We start from the raw sequence: 27,410 nt of genomic DNA, 5'->3' as shown, positions 1-27,410 counted from the left end.
GATATCATGGAGATCCTTCATACTTGCATAACAACATTGTTGGACAGAGCCTCTGTCAACAAAGTGGAAGTGTAAAGTAAATAAGTATTACAGCAGAAAAAGATACAAAGGTTTAAATCACAATTACATTTTAATTGGCTATTAGCGACTTAACAGAGATGACATGTTAACACTTCCTTTGCTCATTAACACATTGTATACCTTAATTGATCGGTATGTACTTGCACATTATCAACACCAAGCAATGGTATATAGTTACATGGTAACTATTTGAAAGGTTGACCAGGTCATGGAGGGTTATACCTCCATTTGGTATTTACCTACAGCTTTATTTACAATCAAATGCTAAGAAATCATTTACCTCGGAAAGAATGAGCGGTAAAGCTTCTCTTAAGTATCCTAAAGTAACATGGTAATTAGTTGTGCTGTCATACATTTGTGATATATCTTACATTTTAGCACCATAAAATGATGAGCAAAAACAGTATTTGCAGGGGTTCCAGCAATGTACAATAGAACAATGACCTTTTTTGACATTATCTAGATACATCTCATTAATATTGCATCATGCCAGTATTGCCCATGATTTTACTAAACACCTAGAAACCTTTTGAAAAATATACACTCATATTGTCAAAGTTCACAGTTCACAGTTCATTTCTTTGATAATGGCATTAATAGATTGTGTGTTACATGATTTGGGCTCTAATGCTCATATGATCATTTTCTCCTCAATGTGTTAAATGGTGCATAAGAGTAGACAAAACTCTTATGGTTTTAAATATAGAAAAACCATAGAATTCTTATATAATTCTTAACCATAATATATATATATATATATATATATATATATATATATATATATATATATATATATATATATATATATATATATATATATATATATATATATATATATTATCATGTTGATATACTCTCTTAAAAAAGGTTATACGTTGTTTTTGTCAGTGTAATAAACATTACAGTAATTTGCAATAAGTCCTTGCAGCTATCTTTGAAGCTGACAAGTCAACATAAGTGCCATGTTCTAAACAGTGACCTCTGAATTGCATGATTTGGACAGTTTCTAAAATCTAGTTGCAGGATTTTAGTCGTGCGAGTCACGGCAGCTGAGGACTGCAGTCTGTGACGAGAGACTGCCTAATGTGCACATCAAAGATCGAAATATAGCCGAACTCTACATCTATGTTGCAAATAGCATGCCCTTACAAATAACCAAAGATGGAGATAATAAAATAGGCAAATACACCAAAGAAAATAAAAAAAGAATAGTATGCAATATAAGAAAGTCTTTCATTTATATCATATATTATATTAGTATTCTGTATGTTTATTTATATATATATATAGTATTAGATGTGTTTATGAACATGTGCAGAACAGGTGTACAGCGAGTGAAGCTGGTGTGTAAACGTGGCTTAGGAGACCCCCTCAGGCAGACTGAGAGGAGGGTTTGTATCCAGAAGCAGGTGCTCGGGGGGAGATGGGGAACACCGCTCTTTACACAGCGCAGAAACCTCCACCATACCTGCACCCACGCCGGGGATACTCGTGTGCATAAGATGCCTCTGCAAGTGCTTGATCCAGTCTTCCTGAATTGACTGAGGACCCTGGAAGATCAGATCGCAGAACCTGGGAGAGAGCAAGACAGACATGAGAACTCCTGGTAGTGGTAGGAGAGAGTGCAGGAGTGCTATAAAGTACCTGCAGGTCATTCTGTAGATCACTTCACAGGCCGCGCGTGAAGATGAAAACACCTTCCTTTTTGGCCCAGGCCTTGATCTCTGACTCTTCTGTTTACAACCATATGCTGTGAAACAAATTATGTCATTAAAATCAACAAAAAGCTGAGTAGCTGGATGATTAGATTAGATTAGATTGAAAGAGCAAGAATGAAACCCTACTTGTTCCTTCTAATAAGGCGATTTCCTTCCGTCGCGCATATGCCCGAAGATGATTAGACAGGCTGACAGCGCTGTGGAACGTTGTGTTGCAGTGGCTGCAGATCTTCTTATTGTCTGGATCACACATAAATAAAAAGTTAGAAGCTAATGAGCATTTAGATGACCTTGTGCTTTTTTTTTCTGTATCTGCTCTCCAATAATGACTGCTCTTCAAAAGAAAAAGCATGGTTATATGGCTACATGAGTGTGTAATATAGAAAAGGGATGCAGCAGCTTGAAGAAAATAAAACTGTGATTCCCTGAGTGTCATAACCTCCCACTCCATCTGTTTTCTAATCATAAAGATCGTCTGTGCACTCTGTTTTTGAGGACATGTAGTTATATGTTCTCAGTTAGTATCTGCACTCAGTTTGATGGTTTGCTTGTTTGTTTTTAGCTGCAAAGTTTGAAATGAGCAAGCTGCTCTCTTTGTATTTTTAAATTACATGTGTCATTTAATTCTAATCTACAACTGTTGTATGAATCAGGGGACACAGGAGGTAATAATACATGCTACAAATATTTCATGATCAAAAATATATTTAATAACCAGGGTTTGTAATAAATACTAAAATAATACAATAATTACAACCTAAGGCTGTCAGCTGATTAGAAATTTTGGTCTCACTTTATACTAGGTGACATAGTATACTTGGGTCAAGAAAACATTACTCAGGAACGATGTGTTTGTGTTCATGTTGTATTGCATAACTGCTGCTATTGAGTTTTGATACAGTTAGGGTTACTTTACAGTTAAGATTATGGCTAGGACAGGTTTCAGGCTGCGGTTGAAAGTATTAGGAGGGTCAACAGTGTAATTATACTGTAGATGTAACTACAGAAATGTATTATTACTATTATTATTATTATTATTAATTAATTTTTTTGCAGGTATTTTTATACAAGTACAATGTAAAACATGCAAGTACACAGTGAGTGCACTGTATCAAATAATTGGTTTAAGATTGCAACAGTTAGACACTTAATATAAAGTGGGTCTTAAATTTTGCTAAAATTAATTACATGATTAAATTAATTTCATCAGAATTAATTACATCATAATTGCATCAACAGCCACAATTTATTTCACAATCAAATTTGATAACTCTGTCAGAGGTAGATTTAGGAGTATTCAAGAATTCAGTCACATTTCTTTTTCCAATTACTGCTCATGCATAGATCAAAAGATTGCTGATTTTTCAGCATCTTGTACCATGAGTGCCACATTTTTAAAACAATTTAGTAAGTTAAGGTTTCCAGGCAGTGTCGTCAGACCACCAACATTGATCTAATACACGGCACTATGTTTTTGAACAAAATAATGTGTACGATGTCAACGTTATTTTTTACTCATCCTGTGCTATAGTGTCCGCTGGGCCTCTACAGAATTAGCAAATATGTGATTTGCATATAGGTAGTACTTTTCTTTATTATGGAAGTTACATAAGGGTCAAGGGGCATGAATTTTTAATTTGTGTTAGTTGTTTACACGATCATATAACATCACTTTTTTATCGTACCAAATCAACATGTTCAATTGATAGCCCTAATACAAACATAACTGAAGATGGAAAAATACACATGAACAAAGATTTTTTTTTTTTTTTTTTCTAACTTGCATCATTGAACATCCTACAATAGTTGTTATAGTGCTCCAGTTCCAGCAGAACATAAAAAAACAGACCTGATTATTTGAGTCTGGTTGAACAGTCAAATCTAATTTAGTTAACACTGTATATCCAATTAAAATGAACAACCTGTGAAATTAATGTGATTTTTTTGATTTCATTAATTCGATTTTTATTAATGTAATGAGAGTTTTATTTGGGTAGACATGAAACAAAAATGTGCAAATACAGCTGATGTGTTTCCAGTAGTACATAAAAGAACACTATGCATTTTACATTTGAATTTCAAAGCCACTTTTGATGACATTCATTCTTTTTGTACCTGCTACAATATTTCAATGAGTAGCAAACTTTCACCATGAACTCTCTGAATCTCGTGTTCCCTCTCTCTTTTAATGGCATCAACTGGCAACTTCAAGGTTACAGGAAAATAACTTTGTCTTTAAGTATGAGGCATCTGTCATACATATTTAATATGGAGTGTATGACTTAAATTGAGTTTTAAGGTGCACTGTAAATAATGAAGGCAGTAGAGGTGGAAAAACATATGAGAGCAGCTGTGGAACAAGACTGTGCAGTCATGCTACACTGCATTTATCATTTCTACCCATGCTAACTGTAACTATTTCAAATCAATGGTATGGCACTTAAGAAACTGCTTTATAATTTGCACTTCAAGGGCTATAACTATTAACAATAAACTAACAACAATAAAAACCCAATGTTATGTGAATAAAGATTGTTCATCACTGGATTATGACCCAGATATCTGAAACCTCACCTGTCAGTCACTCTCAGATTCTTTGATTCAACATCACTCGAAACAAGACAGATCACATGCTCAGCTGTCAGTGAACAGGCAAAAGCTACTTGTCATGGAGGGGTTTTGTTTTCAATAAAATTGCTCAGTATCAATGGTACCTCCAAGCTCTCTTTGTCAATTTACAATGCATGAGAAAAAAAACTGAAAAGAAATGAATGACCTTAATTAAGAGGCTAATATTTTTTCAGCCACTAAACTTGACGTTAAATGGGCATATGCAGTCAAATACATTAAAGGTACAATCTGTAAGATATTTGCAGTAAAATATAAAAAAACAGCTAGGCTTAATTTTGTCCAGCTGATTATTAACAGTATCTCTAATGTATTCAACTACTTGTAAATCATGAGAAAATTCCTATTCTAAACAATGACACGGGGCAGTGCAGTCAACAAAGGGGCTTAAAAGACAACAAATCCCATCATTCCACGCTCCTTCTTAGCATCATCAAACCACTCAATTGTTATTGTTTTGGTAGTGTGCTCTCTAGTGGCAGGTCATAGAACCTGTACCTTTAAGTATTTTCATCTTAAATGTGAATATGAATTTCTAATCCTTTGTACTTTGTACAAAAAAGTAAACCTGTGGCTCAGCGATCAAAAGGTTGTGGGTTCAATTCCCAGGGAACACAATTAGGTAAAAAAATGTTAGCCTGAATGCACTGTAAGTCGCTTTGGATAAAAGCATCTCCTAAATGCATAAAATTTACAACAGAGGAATAAACAGATATTAAAGTCACTATCCACTTAAATTTTTCTCTTGTAAACCATTAAATGCTGCAACCAAATTCTAAGTCATGATAGTTGGTACATACATATAAAACAAGCTAATCATCTCAAACGTTTATTCTTTTATGTGGCAAAAAGGTTAATTCTGTCAGGCCGGCGACACACTGGATGTGTGGCGCAAGCGTCTCAGCCGCGTGGCGTGTCGGTTTTTAATTCGGCTCCCATGTTAACAGGTTAGAGCTTACAGACCGCCTGCGTGAGACGCGCGTCTCAGGCGCGGCTCGAGCCGCGCGGAAAACGCGTGCATGCTAGAAATAGAACCGACGCCTATATTTCACGCAATACACGCTCGTGTTGGAAGCGTTTCCAGGCAATATATAATAGGAAAATGTGTTTATATATCATTTTGTACACAAATACATATGAATTCATGATATTTTGATATTTGAAAGTCTATAGGTTGACATAAATTCAGATATAAATGTAATTAAAAAAATAAATAATTATTGATTTTCAAATATTGCACCTGTCAAATATAATCTATTTCGCCGTAAATACTTTTGACGGTGTCCTTTATCAGTAGGCGTACATGTAGGTGTGTAAAAAAAAGTTGCTATTGTTGTCATGAAGACAAGAGCCTGGTCTGTCAACAATCTCCCTCTACAGCAGCAGCGCGCCAGGCACGGTTCTGGTGTGTAAAGACACAGAAAATGCGAGGCAGCCACCACGCTTCTGGGACGCTTCTGGGACGCTTCAGACACGCGATGCTCACGCCACGCAGCCAGTGTGTCACCGGCCTCACTTCAACTTGAACTTGAATGACTGGGGGTCATTATTAACCTGCTATTATTAACTAGTTATTAACCTGTTCACCTCTACACATTAGAGACACTTACACAAACTGAAGCTGATGGTGAAAGAACAAATACTGTAAGTACACATTAAATGGTTTGTCATTAATGTTTCTTCTTTGAGAGATTCAGTGAGACTAATAATGGCTTCAAATATCAAATAAAGGCACTTTAATGAGCCTTGTTACTAGAAGAAAAGCTGTAGTATTGGTGTCTGAAATAATTTGTTCGGAATTTCAGAGGAAGACATAAAATAGGTTTCCCTATGTAAATTAATATTGAATTAATTTGAGCAGCAATGACACATGAATGAGTGAGTGTGTGGTTCCTAACCTTGGCTCCAGGTAGGATCCAGCTTCACAGATGGTGTTCTCGGTAAACTGCCACTAGTGGAGGAGATGGTCGAAGGGGTCCTGGCCTCCTCTGAGTGACCTTCAACCTCCATTTCCTGCTCCATTTTCCTATTCCTGAGCAGATTCTCTAAAGTGCTAGATTGGACCTTATCTGTCCTTTTTTTCTCTCTGTCAACCTGGGGGGGTTTGATCATAGTCCATTCATCTGGTGTTCCAGTTGTATGATGGATCTTCATGGGAATGCCGGAGGATGTAAGAAATAGTCCATCGCTGCTGGCAAACTTTTGAGAGACAAAAGGTTTAGATAATTGTGGCCTGGAACCAAACACCTTCATGATGTTCATGTTCTCCGTCTCATCCTGAAGAAGTTCCATCAGGATGCAGAGAGGAGACTTGCTAGCGCCTGAAATTGACTTGCCAATCCGCTTCAGGTGACCCCGCACATGATTGGAGAGGCCGGTCTTAGTGTCAAACCAGCCCAGGCACAGCGGACAGGTATGCTCGGATTTAGACTCTGGCTTATCTGCCATGATGAAAGCACATAATTACTTTAAATAAATTAAGTTACATGTAGAAATGCTTGTACACATATACAAATATAGCTTATGCTTGTGTGATTTTAGTTTGAAAGCATTATCTAAAATCACAATGACTTGAACAAGGAAAGGTGAACAATAATCACCTTTTCTGATTCTGCGATTCACGGGGGGAATTCTTCTGCGTATGCGTGGCTGGCGGTCCTGAGATGCCACTTGCTCAGGTGACACCACATGACGAGCATCATAACTTAGCCCCACCCTATGTAAGTGTCCTCTCACGTGGTTGGACAAGCCCACCCCAGACTCAAACACTGCAGGGCAATAGGGACAGGACTTCCTGCCCACCAAAGTCAAAGGGTTGACAGAATTCTCTGTATAAGGGTCACTTTGCTGATAAACAACATGTTCAGAGTTATCCTCACTTATTATACTCTCAATACACTCCTCCTTCACTATAAATGTACAAATATCATCACTGTCTACCTCTATGCTATTGTCTGGATAAGTATCATTGGTATAGTCCGGAATGTTGTTGTTGAGAGGGATGAAAAAATCACTGGGGGTATTGCTATGAAACGGATCCAAAAACTCTTTGGTGCAGTCGCTGAAATCCTGAGCACATTCACAGTCATCTCCCTCTTGTGGTGCAGCAGAGTCCCATTGTGGAGACTCAGGCTCACATTTTGGAAGACGCACATGAGGAATATTGGCATGGGTGTTGCGGTACGGGATTGACATTTTTCTTTTCGAGGGCATTTTGTGCTGCAGCACTAAAGTACCACTGGTTGAAGGATCTTTGGGACAGCTCTCAGTGCCAAGGTTCAGACAGGCTGCTTTACTCACAATCTCTGTTTTGGTTGTAAGATGTACGTCAAAGCTGGAAAGATATTTTGTCCTCTTTTCGGAGACAGCGCTTTCATATTCTTGATTGTCTTCTTTGACATACGGGAGACCTGTTGTCACGTCTATTTTCTCTGTAGGCAGAAGGGATAATTTGCTTGGCTTGTCACTTCTCGGTGAGAATGGTGACAGCTTGTTTGCTGGGCTGCCAGGGCTCCATTTGATTAGCGAGGAGCTGAAACCATCACAGGCTTTTTGTGTTTCTGTGCTTCTCACATTAAGGCCAGCTGAGCCATTGGGCCTAAAGGGCAGCTCACCTCTGTCCTTAACAGACCGTTTCTCTGTGCTTCGAATCTTTGGCATCAGTAAAGATGAATCCTTGTTTTGGGGTTGACTCAACACAGCTTTTATGTGGTCATCCATATTGCTGTGTGGCTGAGGTTCATAATTCTTATAATTCTGCCCGTGGATAAGCTCCACATGCTTCTTGAAACTATATCTATTCTTACTTCTAAATGTGCAATTTAGACATACAAAAAAGTCACCTGTCTTGCCACATGTTTTGTGGTGAGCTGTGCACCCTTGTGCCTCCATTTCAGTCATAGTCATGTGATCACATTCCTCACAGCTATAAGACGGCTTCTCCATCACATTAGTTTTGCCAGGATGGACAAAAGTTTTGGGGCATTTCGTTCCAAAGACACACTGGGGACACTGAAGACAAGCTCTTCTTCCCTCGACATCTATCTTACTGAAACCTTTAATCTCTTCCATCAGCCTCTCCCTCCGCACCTGGTGGATTATCATGTGCTTTTGCAGAAAGGTTAGGTATCGGAAGGAACGCCCACACTCTCTACATATAAAGGGTCGGGGAATGTCTTCTTGTCTCACCTTATTATTCCTATCTAAATGATACATCATATGCCTATGCAAATGCCTCTTCTCCATGAAATTACAGTTGCACTTTGAACATGGGAAAAAGGACAGTTCCTCGCCTGTTCTTGTCTCTGTCTTTAACCGTGCCGATTTTTCACCCGTGTAGGTGTTTGTTTCTATGTCGCTGCTGCCTTCATCACATCTCTCTTCCTTCTCGCTTGAAATTAGCTCCTGCACGGCAGCTGACTTGTCGCAGAATTTCTCCAGGCGCAAGCCGGCATATGCTTTCAAACTTTCTGGCTCTTTCCTGAAGGCATGTTCTTTGTTAATGGACAACTCAAAATCAGAGTCGTCGTCGGTTAGGGAATACTGGGATGCGTAATCAAAGCCATCATAAACCTGTCCTCCAGTGTCAGCCCTCTCCGTGGTGTGATTTTTACGCATCCTCTGTCTTTGGTTGGCAGGTTGAGCTTCATCAATCTCTACCTTTGTTCTTACTCCATCAACTGCTACACTGCTTTTCAACAGTATCTGCATGAACTTCTCCTGCAGGCCCCAGTTCAGACCATCACAGTCATCAGAGGAACTCTCTGAAAACTCGGAATCAAAGTCCCATAAGCTCCCTGCTTTGATTCCCTTTCTAGCCAACAGTCGGCTGATTGGCCTGTTATCCAAGCCTTCCCCCACCAGAATATCTAAGGGGGCCTCAAAGTCACTGTTGTTTGATTCAGATGAGGCCCGTGCGGGCCACACTTTTAGGGCGCACCCTTCTGTTTTCTGCCGGGTGTCTGATTGAAGCTCACTGGGAGGCGGTAACACCTCAGGGCTGGTGTCTGTCCCGGGCAGAGGGGACATGTCTTTGTTGTGGACGTAGGGCTCCTCTGAGGTACAGTGTGAAGCAGCTCCATTAACAAGTGCTCCTGAAGGCAATGAGTCGTTTGTGCTGGGGGCAGCAAGGACGCTACCACAGACAAATGGGTTCGGCTGGACTCCATTTAAAGGGTTTTGGTGACTGTCCAAGGGCAGGGGCTCTGGTGGATCCAAGCTGTTATTGTTGTTGCTGGGAGAAGATGTGCTTGTCAGCTCTTGAGTGTCATCAGAGGAAGATTCTACTTTGTCTTCCTTTACACTTTCTTTTACTGCCGCCATAACAGAGACAACACAGTCTGTGAAAGAGAGACAAGCAATCATTTTCAAGTCAGAATCTCCATATAACTATTTATAATGGTCAATGTCATGATGGACAGTATCCTTGATAAAAGACAAGAAAACACATGGGTGCCAAGTTGTCTTTGTATTCATGTTGACTTCATTTTCTTTTACTTTCAAGAAACTTTTCTAAAGTAATTTACATATATGTATGTATATAAAATATATATTATATTATATATTTTCCTGTATCTTATTTTTTTCTGTATGTTGGTTGGAACATAACTTTATAGGCCGCACCACATACAGTACTTTTTAGTGCTCAGATATCAATAAGCAGTTTTGTTATATAAAATATCAGATTCAATTTTAATTCATAACTTAAAACACAGACACCAAAAATAGTTCAGGTCATTGTATGTATGATTTTAATGTATTTATGATTAAATTACTAGACCCTATGGGAAAAAAAATGCATCACAAATGCATATGTAGCATCAATAGAACCACGCTCTCTAAAACATACTAATGGTGGCCGAAAAAACATGGCCATCATTTTTTGCCACAACATGCATCTCAAACACCCACTGTCACCACTTTTTTTCCCCAACACATCACAACGTTAGCCCTGGAAGTCCTGGTGAGGAAGCTTAATTATGTGAACGCATCTCTGGGAACTAACCTTCCCGTTCCTTCCACCAAAGTTCTCAGTCACCAACTAAAATTGACCAATTTCCATGGGAACTAAGCACACCACCAATAAGATCATATTATTCTGTCTTATCACTCTCTGATGTGCCAAAGCACATCCCAGCACGAGACTGTTGTTACTTCAAACCTGACAAATTTGCACACTGCACACACATACACAGAGAGACAGACACACACACACACACACTCAGGTAGAAACGCTCTCGTTCATGACTAGCCAGAGAAATATACCTCAGGTGTCATCAGCCGATCTAATTATATTTGATGGTTTTCAACAGCTCAACACCAACAAACCTGTGGGACAACAGGACTATGTTTAAAGGGTGTGTTAAAGGGGCCCAGGCTTGCTGTAGTCCTGCTAGGCCACGGTGTATGCTCTGAGGATTTGACATTCAGAACTAGCTGCTCTCAACAGGAAGCCGCGTTGCTAACGAAGTGTTAAATTCAGTGTTAATGAGTGGCTTCACTGTTACCACCTCCTAGGTAAACCTTCCGAGCTCCATATTCTCTCCATCTGTTGGGGTGTGAGGGGCTTTCAGAGGGAGAACAGACGCTCTGCATTTAAAAACGAACTTCACTGCAAACCCCTAAACAGCAGGGTGGCAAAGCCTCAGAATATGATTTTAGCTTTAAATTTACAGGCCTCATTAGCTTCCAGTTTCCACACTGATCTGTTCCATACATAACAAACAGGGTTCAACTGCAATGCGTCTTTTAAAAATTAATTCGCTTCTATTTACTTCATTTAGTCAATGTTAAAAGGCTGCCTTTGCCTTGCTGGAAGCTATTTACAAGGATTATGAGCTTAAATACATTTACGCTCGGCGCGGAGATCAATCTGAAGCGATTAGCTCTTTCTCTCAATCTTGCTCTAACTCTCTTTCTTCCCTCCTTGAAATATGCTCAGTAATGAACATGTTTGAATTCACAAACAACAATGAATCCGAGGAGGTCCCCCTGTGATCAGTATAAATTAACTGCACAAGTAAAAGAGCACTTAACACTTAGACGACACACATATGTCATGTGCTCTCTCTCTCTCTTTCTCTCTCAGCCCCTATTCTTTCCATCAGCACTTGTTCTAACACTCGGGTTGCACCTCATCTTGAGGTTACTGCTGAAAAAAATAAGAGGTGATAATTGCATATTATCATTACACATTATTCTGGATCCCCAGAAGGTAAACTTTTCTTGGATGTTTATTAATCATAGGAGAATACAAACTACTTATGTTCCATTTCGGAGCTTCAACTTTTTTTCCACCTACTATGGATTTATGATGGTGACAAAAGGCCAAAAGTTGAAAGTATATGTTCCAAGAATACAATTATATGATGTACTACAAATGCAAAGAACCATAATTTATGTTCTATATGAGAGCTGAAGAACTAAAATTGATCTCTATTTAAAAATAACTTCCTAAAGTAGGGTGAAGACATGGACCTACTGTATATTACACTTTTCTTCTGCAAATGTAAGTTATGAAACACAAATTGGTTCCCAAAACACTCCAGACTCATTCAACTGAATGAAGCCGTGAAACCTCTTGTAGTTTTCTCAGACTCTTCCCCTAAAAGGGAGGACTAAAAACCAAGTGGGGCAAGTCATTCAGAGCAGTTATCGGTCTATGTGAATCGGCAACATGCCCAACTCCATTTCACTTTATCTATTACTCTCTCTCTCTTTCTTTCTTTTACCTGTCTATTTCCCCATCCACTCTTCCTCCTTCACAGGAAAAAAAAAACACATCTAAACAAAGGGGGGGAGGCCGTGGCCCCTCAAGTACAGAGCAGAGAATCTTCCTCGGTTAATGGGAGTTATTGATTTGTTTGACACGCTGTGAATTTATGAAGCCGCCTCTCAAGTGTGAGAGACTAACAAAGCACAGCTGTGAGCAAACAAACAGGTAGCTATTCAACCTGACACCTCTCAGACACTGAGGAGAGCCCGTCCTTTCTCTTCTACTCTTGCCATGTTGAAGAATAGCGTTGAGTTCGACTCAAACAGTCTTGTGAACACAAAGTAGCAGTGACAGGAGCTGGGTTTGCTGGGTTACACAGCACATGCTACAGCTGACGGGACAAGAGATGTTCTGGGGAATCCTCATATATTTGGGAATTTCATATTATATTTTGTCATTATTTATGATGAATTTAATGACTTGAATGAATTAGAATTTGTGAAATGTGTTCAGAGGTCTCAGTTAATAAGTCTGTTTAATAAGTCACTGTTTAATAAGAAAGAAGGATTGACCACTGTAGTAACCTTTCCAGATAAACACTCAGTGTTTATAGTTTTGGCAGAAACTTTTATCCAAAGTGACTTAGACTGCATTTAAGTTATACATTTCTTCCTTGAAAATGAAAACCTTTGCACACTCTACTGTCTGAGCTATAGGAAACCAAATACACATTGGAGAGCCGTCAATTGTTGCACACTATTTGTAGCATACATTACGAGTACATTTTATTCCTCCCTCTTCCTCTTTCATTTGCAAAAGAAACAAAGATGCACGGAGAGTAGCAAAGATCCAATTTATTTTGAACACTGTGTGGAAATTGAGAGCTCAGCCATAATTCTGCTTCAACACACAATCTCCACAGACCACGGGGCAGCTACCTTAAAGATCTCTCTGTCTGTGTCGAACAAACCGCTGCTTTACCAGGACCCAAGGCTGCCAACTCTAACGTATTGGTTGCCACTGCACCGCAAAAGGTGTATTTTCCAGGGGTTGCCATTCACAGCCAAGGTGATGCAACGTTGCAGCTTTGTTAACTATCCCCAAAAAAAATAAAAAAATTAAAAAAAACAGTGAACACAAATTTGCCTCTGGATTTCAAAACAAAAGAGCGCATCCTTCCTTTACCCAAATTAAATAAGCATCAACACATACTGAAAGACTCAATCTCCAGCTCTCCTCACTACTCTTTCCTAAAATAGAGCGAGTGAAACACCTGCTCCTCCTAATGGTAGATTTAGGATCGGGGAGAGGGGAAAGGGGGGTCACTGGGCATGATAAAAGGGGACAGGGAGTGAGTGACAGTTGGGTTAAGACAGAAGTCATGTTCAATAGCAGGTAAGGAACATCAAAAGGCGAGTTCACAGGAAACCTATGCAGCCTTATCTAGAAGAAGGATTTTCTGTTGTGTGAAGTAGATTAGTGGTGCCAGAGCTGCTGACATGGCCTCGTTTGCTGCTCTGTAGTGTTAGAGGAGGATTAAACCATATAAACTTTGAAGCCTTAAACAATACCTTTCAAAATTAGACAGATTAAGGGAGGGGATGTCTGATGGGGATTTCCCGTGGCTTTGTCAGTTTAAAACTTCGCTTTTTTTAAAAAGGGAGCGAGAGAGCAGGGGGAAAAAGCTGAGCAGATCTGGGGTTTCGGTTTTAATGAGGGCGCACTTATTGTGAGGCAGGCAGTGGGTGCGAAGTAGTGCAGGTCGACAGGCCCTTAAACCAGTAGCCACTCTCTCACATTAAAGAATGATGCAAAGAGTTTGTCACTTTAGAGAAGGGGGCGAAAGTTTTCTGGGAGTTGCATCACTGAGATAGTTTGTTACACAGTGGCACATCTCTTGAAAAATAAACATTGATTGTTGCACACTATTCTGTGTAAAATATGAAAGCGAAACGCCATGAAATATACTTCCTCTCAGGTCATGAGTTGTAGGTGCTTATTCAGCTGTGTTGTACGGTGTTGACTTTTCTTTATGTGAAATCTGATGATTACTGGATATCGGATTTAAATACGGCAGGGCTGCACGGGCACGTATCTACCGCTGTGATCGAGGGCAGACTCGCATGCGCTCGTCTTGCTTGAGTAGTGCGGAAGAAAAAAGCTAACGTTGTCGCTGCCGCTTTGCTGAAGACACGTGACCAATCAGATGAAAGCACGTCAGTGTCAACGCTTGTCTACACACCGAGGACGGGATCAGGTCTAAGCGTGAAGACATCAATACGCTTAAATTTGGAGAAATGTCAAGTGCCGCAGGTTTCAGGATGAAACAACTTTTATTACCTTATCTTAAAATGTAATGTGCCGCGCAAGCTAAAACATGAGCAAAATAATAAAAGCGAAGAAAGTGGAAAAGGGCAAAGAGTGGCAGAGGATTCCTATCTAAATCAGGACCAAACTGATGGAAGTAAACCCATTCAAACTGACTTTCTGAACCAAAACTTAATCTAAAATAACACTGTGCTTATAAAATAAAATTAAAAAACGACCCGTTCTTAACCACACAAAGCAAAGCTTGCACTTTCTGGTCCGTCTCCCCCTGAACAAGCTCCCTTAGGATATTAAAAAATCATCACATTTTTATCAGTCCCTGCTGCTTGTCAATGGTATCTATTAAAGCTGAATGAGGAGGCGGAGCTGCCTCCAGACTGGTCATTAACACCACTCAATCAGAGCAACTCCCAAATATATCAAAGAGGAAGCTGCATTCTTGCAGAAGAGGTAGGGGGTGTGCTCGGTAGCCTGAGAAAGGCCCCATGGAGAGATGTAAATAACCTCCCGAGAGACTCCCAGCGGGCTGTAAAGAAGATGCTAGCTGGGAGACTGTGGGAAGCTAATGAGTAGAACAGTAAATGTATACAAAAGACAGAAGGAGAGGCCCTCCTTCTTTATTCCAATTAAGATGCTCTTATCAATAACAGGGCGCCGAAGCCACTTTCCTCGCTGCACCGTCTGGTTGTACACAACATGCGGCACTCCATAAAGTAAAAATGCAGCTGAGCAAACCAAAAGTGAAAAATGTTTCCGTTTGATCAACAACAGATCGGGTGATATTCATTTAGCAGATGCTTTTATCCAAAGCAACTTACAAATGAGGACAGTGGAAGCAATCAAAAACAACTAAAAGAGCAATGATATATAAGTGCTATAACAAGTCTCAGTTAGGTTAATAGTACACATAGCATGGGCTTTTAAATAATATAATAAATAAAAACAAAACAGATAGAATAAAAGCTAGTGTTAGAGGTCTTTACACACACACACACACACACACACACACAATTGCATAATAAATGAAAAGAAAATAGAATACAAAAAGATTAGAAAGGTAATTAGATTTGTTTTTTTTTTTTTTTTAAGAATAGAATTAGACTAGTGAGTGTTAAAGTTAGAGGGTCAAATAAAGATGGAAGAGATGTGTTTTAAGCCGATTCTTGAAGATGGCTAAGGACTCAGCTGTTCGGATTGAGTTGGGGAGGTCAATCCACCAGGAGGGAACATTTAATTTAAAAGTCCGTAAAAGCGACTTTGTGCTTCTTTGGGATGGCATAATCAAGCGATGTTCCCTTGCAGAGCGCAAGCTTCTAGAGGGCACATAAGTCTGAAGCAACAAATTTAGGTAAATGGGTGCAGAGCCAGTGGTAGTTTTGTAGGCAAACATCAATGCCTTGAATTTTATGCGAACAACTATTGGAAGCCAGTGCAAATTGATAAACAGAGGTGTGATGTGTATTCTTTTAGGCTCATTAAAAATGAATCTTGCTGGCACGTTCTGGATTGATATATATATATATATATTTTTTTTTTACTTTTGAACTATAAACAAACATAGCTTGGTGTGAACATAAGCATTTCAGAAACAGTGAGCAGGTCTATTGGAAACAGATTTTTTTCAGCAACAAGATGTAACAAATATCAGGTTTTAATACTTAATTTTAATGGAATCTCAGCAAAACTTTCTGCCAGGATGGACTCTGCACAATTCAAAAGTTAACTGTGGTTCCACACAAAAGTGCAAAACAAGGACTGTACTTAAATATAAATCCAATATAATAAAGTCGCTATTAATATTATTACTTTTATTATATTTACATTTAAATACATTCCATGTGTGGACAGAACTATTACTTCCTACTGGTCATTACCTCTGATGACCAACAGATGGCTCTGGCAACTCAACATTTTGCCAGACATTCTATAACAAAATGACATTAAATAAATATGTAAAAACAAAAGGAATATATAAATAAAAATAAAAAATGATACAGAAAAAAAATAAGAAAACAAAAGAAATTTAAAATAAATATCAATATAAATATAAAAAATAACAAATATATTAAGGGTAATATTTAAAATAAATAAAATAAAGATTTATGTGTCTGTGGACAAAAGTAAAATTTCTTAGGTTAAAAATGAATGATAATTGATGCTTCCATTCTTCTATTTTCATACTCCGGTTGTACAGAGTATCAATAAGCAGAATATGAGTGTAATTAATGACAGCACAGGTAAACCAATCACACACTCATCTAGACTCTTAATACCACAGATAATTCAGAGATTTCTTCCTGACAGAAATGCTTTATAGTCACACATCACCCTGCAACCTCTGTTCAAAGCTCTAAAATATCACATCCAACTTCAGGAATAATTGGAAAATGTAATGAGATTGGTGAACCACAACCTTGAAGGCTTTGACAAGAAAAAGGTTTTTGGGTCTTGAGTTAATTTCTCAGGCAAACTTTTGCCTTTACCCTTTTAATCAATAGAAACAGTGGAATTAATTTTGGTTAATTGGTGCTCAGTAAGAGACACCCTTCAGCGTTGATAGAACATTCTTATGGCCTTGGTCCTATTGATTTTGGAATCTCTTGTAGGCAATTACAAACGTGTCCGTTCCGATGGATTCTGTTCCTATGCAGTTCTCATATTTTTAAATACAAGAATCTGTGATAACTGGATACGAGAGTTCAAATAAAACTGGTATTAAATGAGTATTTAATTTTACTCAATACTTTTACTCAATACACTATATCATGCATACAAAAATCAAGCAATATTCAATGTCATTTTCAGCTGTTCATTTAAGACTAAGTAACATTGTCATATTGTTATCAACATTGCATACTGACACAACTACAATTATTTAAAAATAGACTATAAATGGCATAGATGTTAGCGAATCTTCAGAGAGAAGCATTCATATCTATTAACTGCAACCAAATGTAGCACCCTGCAGAGCATTAGTGATCAAATCCTGGCCCCTAGTGGTGGAGTCATCAGTGTGAAATGATCTGGAGCCTGAGGCTGCTGCAGTCTGTTTGTGGTGAGCTGAAAGATTTTACGTGTGTAACTTCCCTCATAAAGTCTTTAATAGGAAGAAGTGTTCTCATTTGCTCATCCATGGTGTGGAAAACTGACTGCCGGGACACCCATGCCATATCGGTTTCAAAGTTGTGAGAATTGCGCTAAGAGAGAGGCATGCTCTTGACTTGGAACGAGCTTAACGGGTGACAATCACATCTGTCAAATAATTCTGGCACACATCCCAAGACAAACTTCAGAGACAAAGATATCGTTTGAATGCCGAACGCAGACAGGTTAACATTTTTCCTGCTATCATCTCAACTCTGTTGGATCATTGTCCAATTACACAAAATTATTTTGGCAGTTTTGCTAACACAACATTATACCCAGATTCCCCTTTTTTGTCCTTTATCTGCAGGGCTGCTAGAGGAAGATGAAGGTTGCCAGGTTTCCAGGCTGACAGGAAGTAGCTATGCCTGTGACAAGCGTAACTGACAGCTCTGATTTAATTTGACTGGTGATCACACCCAGCTATAGTATCAGAGCAGTTCACACATCTGTGCCTCAGCTCAAGGTGTTGAGACATGCCACCAAATATCTGGAACATTACACGCACCCCTGGTGCTGTGTACAGGCATCCAGAGCGCTGTCGCTCCAGCTTTCCAGCAACATGAGCGAAGGCACAAATCTAACATTCGCCTTTTCTAGCCTAAATCTGTCAGCATTTAATCTCCTTAATTAAACTTCCACAAGCTTATTAACAATTTGCAATGATTAGTAACATTATTACAATTTGTGACAATACAGAAAACAGAAGACACCAAATTGTTATTCTTTTAGCAATATATTTGGTTCCTACTAGTATCTACCAAACATTGGTACCCTGTAGTTTTTTATGTGAAATTTTAGGTTATTGCTAGGATTCACCAAACAAAGCGGTTTAATCATCTCATTTAAGTAACAGAGCTCATTACATTCTAATATAGTGATGAGAGATCATGCTAGAGGTTAAATGATATGGAATGAGCAGCTAATAGTCAGAGCATAGCGCTGGATAAATAGGCCTCTCTCTCTCTCTCTCTCTCTCTCTCTCTCTCTCTCTCTCTCTCTCATGGCCTCTTCCTCTAATAGATTTATGCAGGTCTCAATGTTCTGGCTAGATCAACAGCTTACTGAAATATCTCTCCGGCCCAGCTGCAGTAGTGCTGGCTTGCTAATTCAGGCCAGTGTACTTCCATTAAAACAGTCCCCCGTGTCTTCATTTAGAACACTGCGAACTGGGAGACCAGCAAAAACAATGAAAACGGGACCAATTTTTATAATTCTGCACATTCTAAAATTGTCTTGGTGCAAATATTTGACCTTGGTGAGTGGCACATAATCAGTTTGTTTGAAAATCAGCTCAAAGTATTTTCATTTACTTGGTCTTGCCGTGTAAACTGTCTTCACAGGACTTGATCATGTATTTGTGGACATGCGGGTTGCAGGTTGAATGTGCCTGAGCCCTATTACCGGATTCGACGGTGCATACGTGAATTGTGCATTTTAATATTACAAGCTCTCTGAAATTCTTGATTCTGACTGGTCACTCACTAGATCCAACAGCAAAATAATTCCAAATAATGATCATTGTCTATGGCAAGACTTTATAATTTGGGAATGAGCACACCTCATTTGTCCTCATTTGTCTATAGTCACTTTAAGTAAACTAAAAACACAACTTAAAACAATATTTAAGTATCTGTGCAATAAGTGGGAGGTAAAACAGTCATTATACCTTGCTTGAAAAGCTTTTTTTTTTATTATTGTAACAAGTTACTATTGTAGATAATATTAATAGACATGACTGTGAAGTGGAAATGACCATGAAATCTTCTGAAATCTATGAAACAATGTAATAATGCTTCATCTCAGCTATAAAACTAAAAAATCTGCCCTCAGCTTTATTTTAAACTACAATAAAAAAGGTAGATATCTTTGTGTTCTGGCCCCCATTTACCCAGTGTCTAAGGTAACAAAGCAATCAATATATGTATGATCACTGTATGCAGAAGTGTGTGTAAGAACAGCTTTATTGTGAAACTATGATTAGATAATTTAGAATGGAAAAACTGAGTTGCAAATAACTGATTATGCAAACCATAATAAGGATACTTAGAACATATGAAAGTAAAAACTAAAATTATACAGTCCCATATTTGCAATAACAGCCCACAAACACCAACAATGTGACATACTGGGTTATATTTCCAAACTGTCCTTGCTATATAATAATAGTATAAACAACAGTTTTTATTAAATAAATAATCAAGGGTGACATTTTAAGTGTAGATAGTCTGTGCGTCACGGCTGACAAGTCACATACTTGCTAGTCAAACATCTGACTAGTGAGCAAATGAAAAAAGTGAATATTGACAGGGTTAGCAGAAGAAGAAAAAAAGAGTTTACTTTGGCACTCAAAGTTGTCATGCAGCAAGACGAAGTTTGTGCATCTGATAAATTGACCAGTGGAGGTTAAGAAGGATTTATCAAAATATTGTGGCGGGAGGTTTCTTTGCTGCAGCGTGCAAAAGCACCGTGCACAGATTCCCTCCGATCAAGGCCGCGTCCATTGCCTAACAGTGATGCGCAGGTTGATCCAAAATGAGCGGGTGGCTGTGGTCGGGTCGTTTGAAATAATGATGCCAATTAAATCTTTGTAATTAATATAGTACTAGACACAATTTTGAAATACATATGCCTACACTTTATTGGCTGAATGAGCCGATTCTACCTTTTTTGAGCATACTAATACTCTAATGAGAGTTAGTTGGCATGTAGTTGCAAAGTTGATTATAGTTGATTGATTAAGGGGACCATTAAAATAAAATGTAACTGTGACGAGTGGGGCGGGGCCGAGAGCTGTGGGAATGGAGTGAGGCCAGTGGAGTGATTGGGAAATGACGAGAAGGACGAGAGAGGACCAGGCCTGGGCTTTATTTTTTGTTTATTTTTCGCGCTGTTTTGTGTTTATTTTGTTATTAAAACTTTGATTTGAAATGTCGCCGGTTCCCGCCTCCTTCTTCCCATGATTATGGAGTTTTTTATAGTGTTACAGTAACCATATAAAACACTGCATTTTCAGTTGGAGTATTAAGCTCAATTAAGCTCAATTAATTAACATTAGCTTCACAGGAAACACTCAAATAACACTCACAGGGTTTATACAGAGATTCTTAAATTGAATTTACTACCTTTTACTACCTTTTACAACCCCGCGGAAACCCTGACTCAACATTTAACCACTCACAAGCTGTAGTAAAAGATACTGTGCAGATCTTAAACAATGTCGAGATATGATACAGTCCATTATACTATAAATTAAGTAGATTTAATATGGTGTAATAAATTGTGTAATAAATAATCATACTCTTAAACTTAATATTATATTATTAATATTAATAAATATATTAATAAAATAAACAATATTACAAATCATAACTCCATAATCCATTGGTTACGCAGTAGGCTGATTCAAGGTCCTTGTGAGAACATTTTAATGTTTTCACAGAAGAATGATACACGCTGACAAAGTACACGCTTTTGAAATTAAAACCAATAAATACATTCATTTAAATTAAATACACTTTTAATTTAACAGAAAACATGCTATTGAAAATAAACAGTTGAGATAAAGCTGGCAAAGTGTTGTTTTCAGTAGTTTTGACTTGAATTTGAAATCTAATTTCTTAATAAATTAATTTATAACACACAGTTTTATTACACAACTTCAATGGGTGTGTCTTGTTACAGATTAGACAAATATTTTTGATAGTGGTTTTAGCCACAGAACTATAACTGAACACATACTATAGAAAATTAAACCAATACATAATTTAGTTTAAAATACAATCTTCTACCTCAGCGTCAAAGGAAAATAAAAAGAGGCAACTGATATAATATTTAGTTTAATTGTAATGGCTGTATATATACACATTTCCCTGAACTAAGATTATTCTGCGGCTATTATTATTCTTAAATGAAAACGAAAGGAGGCAGTGGTGTTTGATATCCTATCCGAAGTCCGACATTTTTTCGTACTTTGTATTGAGGAACGCAGAAATGCAGAAAGCAACAGGTCTGGGGGGAAAGTAGTTCCTGGGTAGCCATGGGCCGGTATGAGATTTTTACGGTATGATAACCTTAAGCAAAAATATCACGGTTTCATGGTAAAGTTATTACAGCTCTGAAATGTGTTATTTTTAAACAACTGGGTAAAACATATATTTTATATACACAATATATTTTGATTTTGAGCAACATGCTGAATATTAGAAAGAGTAGAATTTGTTTATTTTTTTCTTTGTTTCCTATAGAGAAAAAAATTCAAGACTGACATCTTTATTTAACCTAAATCTGTAATTAGTTATTTAATTTTAGTTATGTAATTCATATACATATAATTTATATAATTTAATATCCTTTAGTTCTATAATAATAACCATACACATAATTTGATTTAATAATAACCCAGTTTGAAGCAAAAACAGAATGTTCTGACAAGCTTTGTGAAATTATACCATGTAAACATTTCAGAAGACAGTCAGCTCCCTTCATAAACACATCCATATAAACACCCAAATCAATATTGAGGATTTTCTTCCAATAGTATGTGCATCATGAACAGCGAGTGATCTGCCTGCTACAATATTTTTCTTTGTGCGTCTTCAGCATCTCTGGGCTGTGTTAATGGCCATTAACAGACTTCATATTATCACATAAATTACATTGTGAAAGTCCAGAACAGAGAGTTGTCTAAAGGCAAAAAAATGTCTGGTTGCCGATCGCGTAAAGGCCAAAGTATACTTCGGCCATACGCGCACCGTCGGCATTAGGTAATTCTCATCATCAAGAGGGCTCACACACATCCGTGCACCCCATGGTACTGCGCATGTTGAGTTGAGTATATACTTTTGAAAGCTGTGCGGACATGGCTGTGTGCGAGACGGAAAGGAACACTGAATGTGAAGTGCCCAAGCCTTAAGTTCGGCCATTCTACACCGGCATTCTATGTTACTCTTCTTCGACCTCCTTAAAATACACTGCACACATCTAACTATTTAGTTTGAACTGTTCCAGAACAGTGCTGTAAATAAAACTTAACCACTGATTTCTAGTTGTATCCTCTTTTGGAAGGCCAAAATAAGTATTTTCGCTTTCACAACGATGGCGGCAGCGGCAACAGTGAGAATAAAAGTTATGCCTTCTTTCTTTGCGTGAAAATTTGAATGGTGTTATGCAAATCTTCCCACATCGTGACATGGGGAAGTGTTAGAACGAGCCATTTTAGGGTGGTGTGGTTGACTCTTAAATTTTATAAAGAATATCTCTTTGGATATGAGACTTTGATTTGGATTTTCTAGTATTTGCAACTTTACAGATCTGCTTTATGCACCAAGAGCTTGTAACACTCCAAAGAGAAAGGAAAAAAATTAATTGCATCGTGCAATCACCTATGAAAGGCTTTGTGAGCTTTTTGCTCAATTCCTTACATTTAAATAGCTTTTGCTTTGTTGCAAGTTTCACGACTATTACCACCATTTAAATGTTGTTGCATGAATCAGTAACATGACACACCCGTTAATATTGGGACAGAAGAGTGTATTTATCAGAAATAAATATGTGTTTGTTGCCATTTCAATATCGTGCATCATTTTATAGTTCTGTACATGAGACCAGCATGTAAATTTTGTTCTATGAACCATTAACAAGAAACACCCTTTAAAGTAGACATGTCAAACTTTGTGTATTTTTTATTTGTTTATTCACATTTTTTTTATATCAAGCTCAATCGAAGCAACTGCAATGTTTTCCTCTATGGGGCCGTGTACTGCAAACTCTTTGGGAAGCTTCCAGGGCTTTTTCTCAGTTTTTACAATACAATAGCTTGTGTTGTGTTACACTTCAGAGAATAAAAAAAAAATGTCAGACTGTGTATTTTTAATGAATTGATTCACATTTTAAACTCCTCTAATTGAGTTTCTCAATTTTTACGTACATTAATTTATTTAAACTTCTGAAGGACAAACTTGGTCAAGACAAGTGAACTGCACAATCTCTAATGGTTTGCGAGCTTTTTCTCAATTGTTCCATTTCAATAGCTTTTGTTGTGTTAAGTTAAATAAAACCAACAACCGTTTGAATTCTTTCGTGAACCGTTTTCTTCAATTATTGGATCGAACTGTCCGGAAGAACCTGTTCGCGGAAAAGAACCGAACTTCCCATCACTGCTGGTGATCCGAAAACCAATGCAACCAGATCTTGACTCAAGAACGAGTCAATCTTTCGCTCGTTATCTGGCTCGGCTCGGTGTTCATCTTCAGTTCTCTCTTCACAGCAGTTCAGTCAGTGTACTGTTTAAGTAAATGAATTACTCCGTAATATAGGTTTGTTTGAACTCAGAGGGAGTGTCAGCCTCATTAAAAAAGTTAACAGCTTAAGTCATTTGTGGATTAATGCTTATTGGAGACGCGGACCATTTCAAACTATTCAGTTCGATTTTGTGAACTGGTTCAAGAAGATCTGGTTACATCGAGTGATTCGTTTGCGAACCGGATATCACTAAACTGCAGTGTTTTGAACTCGCTCACAACAGACACAGAAGAGAAGACCACACTGAATAAAGTTGTAGTTTTTGCTATTTTTGGACCAAAATGTATTTTCGAAGAATTCTAACTGACCCTCTGATGTCACATGGACTACTTTGAAGATGTTTTTATTACCTTTCTAACCATGGACCGTATACCGTATACACACATTTTCAATGGAGGGACAGAAACTCTCGGACTAAATCTAAAATATCTTAAACTGTGTTCCGAAGATGAACAGAGGTCAACGGGTTTGGAACAACATGAGGGTGAGTCATTAAAGGGGGGGGGGGGGGGGGTTAAATGCTCGTTTTCACTCAATATCCTGTTAATCTTGAGTACATATAGAGTAGTACTGCATCCTTCATAGATCCAAAAAGTCTTTAGTTTTATTATATTCATAAGAGAAAGATAGTCTGTGCCGATTTTTCCTGGAAAAACACGACCGACTGGAGGCGTGACGTGTGGGCGGAGCTAAAGAATCACGAGCGCCAGTAGGCTTTTGCGTTGAGAGCGTTTGGAAGTTGTGACATTACCGTGAGGAAAAACCCATCATCCAAAACAAACCATGGCTTACAGTCAGATTCAGCCGTTTATTTATGATCCAGAATCAGATCCAGAGTCTGAAACTGAACGAAAGCAGCAGCAGCAACGACTCGCTCCGAGCGGGTCTCGAACCCGGGTCTCTGGCATGGGAGGGGACGCACTAACAAAGGAGGCAGAGATATTTGAAGCAGTTTTACTCACCGCCTGCGGTTCCAACACACGATCGTGACCCTTTTTCGTTGGGATTGCATCATCCTTAAGAAATAAACGATACGCAAATCCGTCGTCAAACTGGGCCTTGTGAACAAGCATCTTCGAAATGCAGGGAACAAACAAAAACACTTGCACAACTCCGTTGATGCTCTGTAAAAATAAACTCCATCCACTGGTCCCTTAATGCCGTTTTTTTCCAACTCTTCACCCCCCCCCCCCCCCCCATAGTTTTCCTTTTTGAGTGAACTATCCCTTTAAGGCAGACTAAAACAATTAAAACACATTGTGTGTGCTCTTCTATATTTGAAAACAATTGTAACACATTATGTTTCTTGTCCTTGTGCTTCTTTAAATCGTTAAATAATTACTGAAGATTTGCGAGGCTGAATCTCTGACAATTGACAAACGTCACACGTCAAACCAACTTTATATCTGTCTTGTAAAAGTGTGTATGAAGTGTTTATCAGAGGAAAGCGAGAAACCGCGCGAGTGCGCTCAGATGGCAGAGAAGTGTCTAACTTTTCCCCAAATATAATACTATTCAGAGCTGACAACGGAGGGCTGAAATGTTAGCTTGCGCAATTCGTGACTGGCACGGTGTTGACATACCTGATGCCCTTGTATTAGCTCTCGTTCCCATACGAGTACTCATGCCACTTTTCCCATCTCTCAACACGGTTAAACACACATCCGGTAAGGGAAGATGTTCGTAAGTTTTAAACCTACCTTTCTAGAGAATGACAATATAACATAGGACAAGTTTGTCATGGTACTTGATTACAGTCCTTTTTTCCATCATCCATCCATTACAATGTCGCCATTTTGCTTAATATTCTGCAGGTTGAACTAAAACTCCAGGAGGGATGTTCGGTATGCGCGTTCACAAATCACGCCATATACTACGACTAAAATAAACGCTGACATCCTTTCAAAGAGAAAATGGATAGTTAAAGGCGTGTTATTTTTCACGGGGAAGGTATATTGGGTCTGTATAAAGAGAGGTGAAGTGGAGACAAACTGTAAATCCCCCGCTCGCAATATAGATTATTCCACAGACAGAGGGTGAATTCTTCTTAAGGTGAACTTAATGCTGGTGTTGAAAAAAATAAATAAATTATGAAAGATGGTGGAGGGTGGACTTACACACCTAGCGATGTGGTGAATAATGGAATGTTTTTTTTTTTTTATTTGTCAGTGGTTATTTATTGTTGGAAACTGTACCCATACTTTAGTTGTAAGTTTTTTGATAAAACCATACACAAACAGTCTTGTTTATATGCATACATTCAGTACTGAATTCCTGAATTGCATTTTTAGAGATATGATAGATAGTATTTTGCAAATCAGTATCATTAAGAATTTATCAAATGTCTTTTAAAACACATATCTCTCCTTTATCGAATTTAAATGTAAAATATTATTTCATGACATTGTTAGGTGATCAGATTCCAGTTGGTTTGTTTTCATTTTTTAAGAATATTTTTGAGCCATTAGGCACTGATAGAAAGAAACAATGCTAAATACAAATATTAACATGCAGTTTACAGTAGGCCTATAGTTGTGCATAGCCTGATCAGTGTGTTTGTCTTATATTCAAGAAAACTCTATTTATTTTTTGCAGGAAATGCATCTGTTATTTGGTAGAATTGCAGATGGGCAGGTTGTGTGCTATCTCCAAATACCATAAACAAAGCTATGCAAGGTAAAAGAAAGATGAAGTGGTGTGTTTTTCCAGTTGAACATCACACGTTTTATGTTAAAGTGTTTTTACAAGCATTTATTTAATAAAGTTGTTGGCACTTGTAGTTAGCTTAACTTGGTTGTAATCTTTTCTTCTTCTTCTTCAAATGTGTTTGACAGCTGAGCTCTGGGTTCAGAGAGCTATGTGATTAAACAGTGAAATCAAATGAATATTGTAAAATAAATGCCTGTCTGTAAAACTAAAACCAACACTTACAGTTTAAAAATATCTGGGTCAAATGATGGAGCACAGAACATTAAACCCAGGAAAGTTAATTAATCTGGAGGATGTATTTTACGTTTCAGACAAAATATCTAACTTAACTTTAGGCCTCTGTTTTCAGAGCAAGAAGAAATTATTTTAATGGCCTGCCAAGCAAACTGTTAAAAGTTTGATTTTGGTCTACTGGAATAAGAGCAGAGAATAATTTATTATGCTGTTTGTGCCTCACGTTAGTAGTTAACATTCCCTACCTTGGGGTACAATTGGCCATTTTTATCCATTTTCACTGGTTCACATTTTTTCTTGATCCCGTATGCTGTCGACTAATCTTGAGCCTGGAGCAATGGTGTCGAAACATCATAGGAAACCACATTATTATACTGCTAACTGTTAACAGGCAGAAAAGAGACAGTGTACCCGTTTAAATCTGGGGGCAGAAGAATGAATACAAAGGATCAGAGAGTTCATCATTTCACCAGAGGTGGTTTGTCTTTAAAGCAGAGCAGAGCAGAGCAGAAAGGACACCGCGTTTCATCCGTATTTTTTCACAGGCAGCT

The 27,410-nt window shown here is 38.1% G+C and overlaps 1 protein-coding gene across 1 annotated transcript; it reads right to left on the bottom strand.

Moving 5' to 3' along the window:
• Window positions 1-903: 903 nt before the first annotated feature.
• Window positions 904-25,726, bottom strand: LOC128015520 (zinc finger protein 644-like). Its single transcript, XM_052599400.1, has 6 exons — window positions 25,617-25,726; window positions 7,028-9,766; window positions 6,326-6,868; window positions 1,926-2,039; window positions 1,726-1,831; window positions 904-1,653 (listed from the first exon to the last, which is right to left on the bottom strand). The coding sequence occupies exons 2-6, from the start codon at window positions 9,747-9,749 to the stop codon at window positions 1,440-1,442; spliced, it is 3,699 nt and encodes a 1,232-aa protein (XP_052455360.1). The 5' UTR covers window positions 9,750-9,766; window positions 25,617-25,726; the 3' UTR covers window positions 904-1,439.
• Window positions 25,727-27,410: the final 1,684 nt, after the last annotated feature.

The sequence above is a fragment of the Carassius gibelio genome, chromosome A6 (genome assembly GCF_023724105.1).
Source record: "Carassius gibelio isolate Cgi1373 ecotype wild population from Czech Republic chromosome A6, carGib1.2-hapl.c, whole genome shotgun sequence".
Lineage (NCBI taxonomy): Eukaryota > Metazoa > Chordata > Actinopteri > Cypriniformes > Cyprinidae > Carassius > Carassius gibelio.
This window is presented reverse-complemented; position numbering and strand designations above follow the sequence as displayed.

Coding starts and splice junctions, on each gene's coding strand:
- LOC128015520 (XM_052599400.1), bottom strand. CDS start 9,749: ATGGCGGCAGTAAAAGAAAGTGTAAAGGAAGACAAAGTAGAATCTTCC. Junction 2,040..6,325: donor GGATCCTACCTGGAGCCAAG/GTTAGGAACCAC, acceptor TGTGTGATCCAG/ACAATAAGAAGATCTGCAGC. Junction 1,654..1,725: donor ATCTACAGAATGACCTGCAG/GTACTTTATAGC, acceptor GCTCTCTCCCAG/GTTCTGCGATCTGATCTTCC.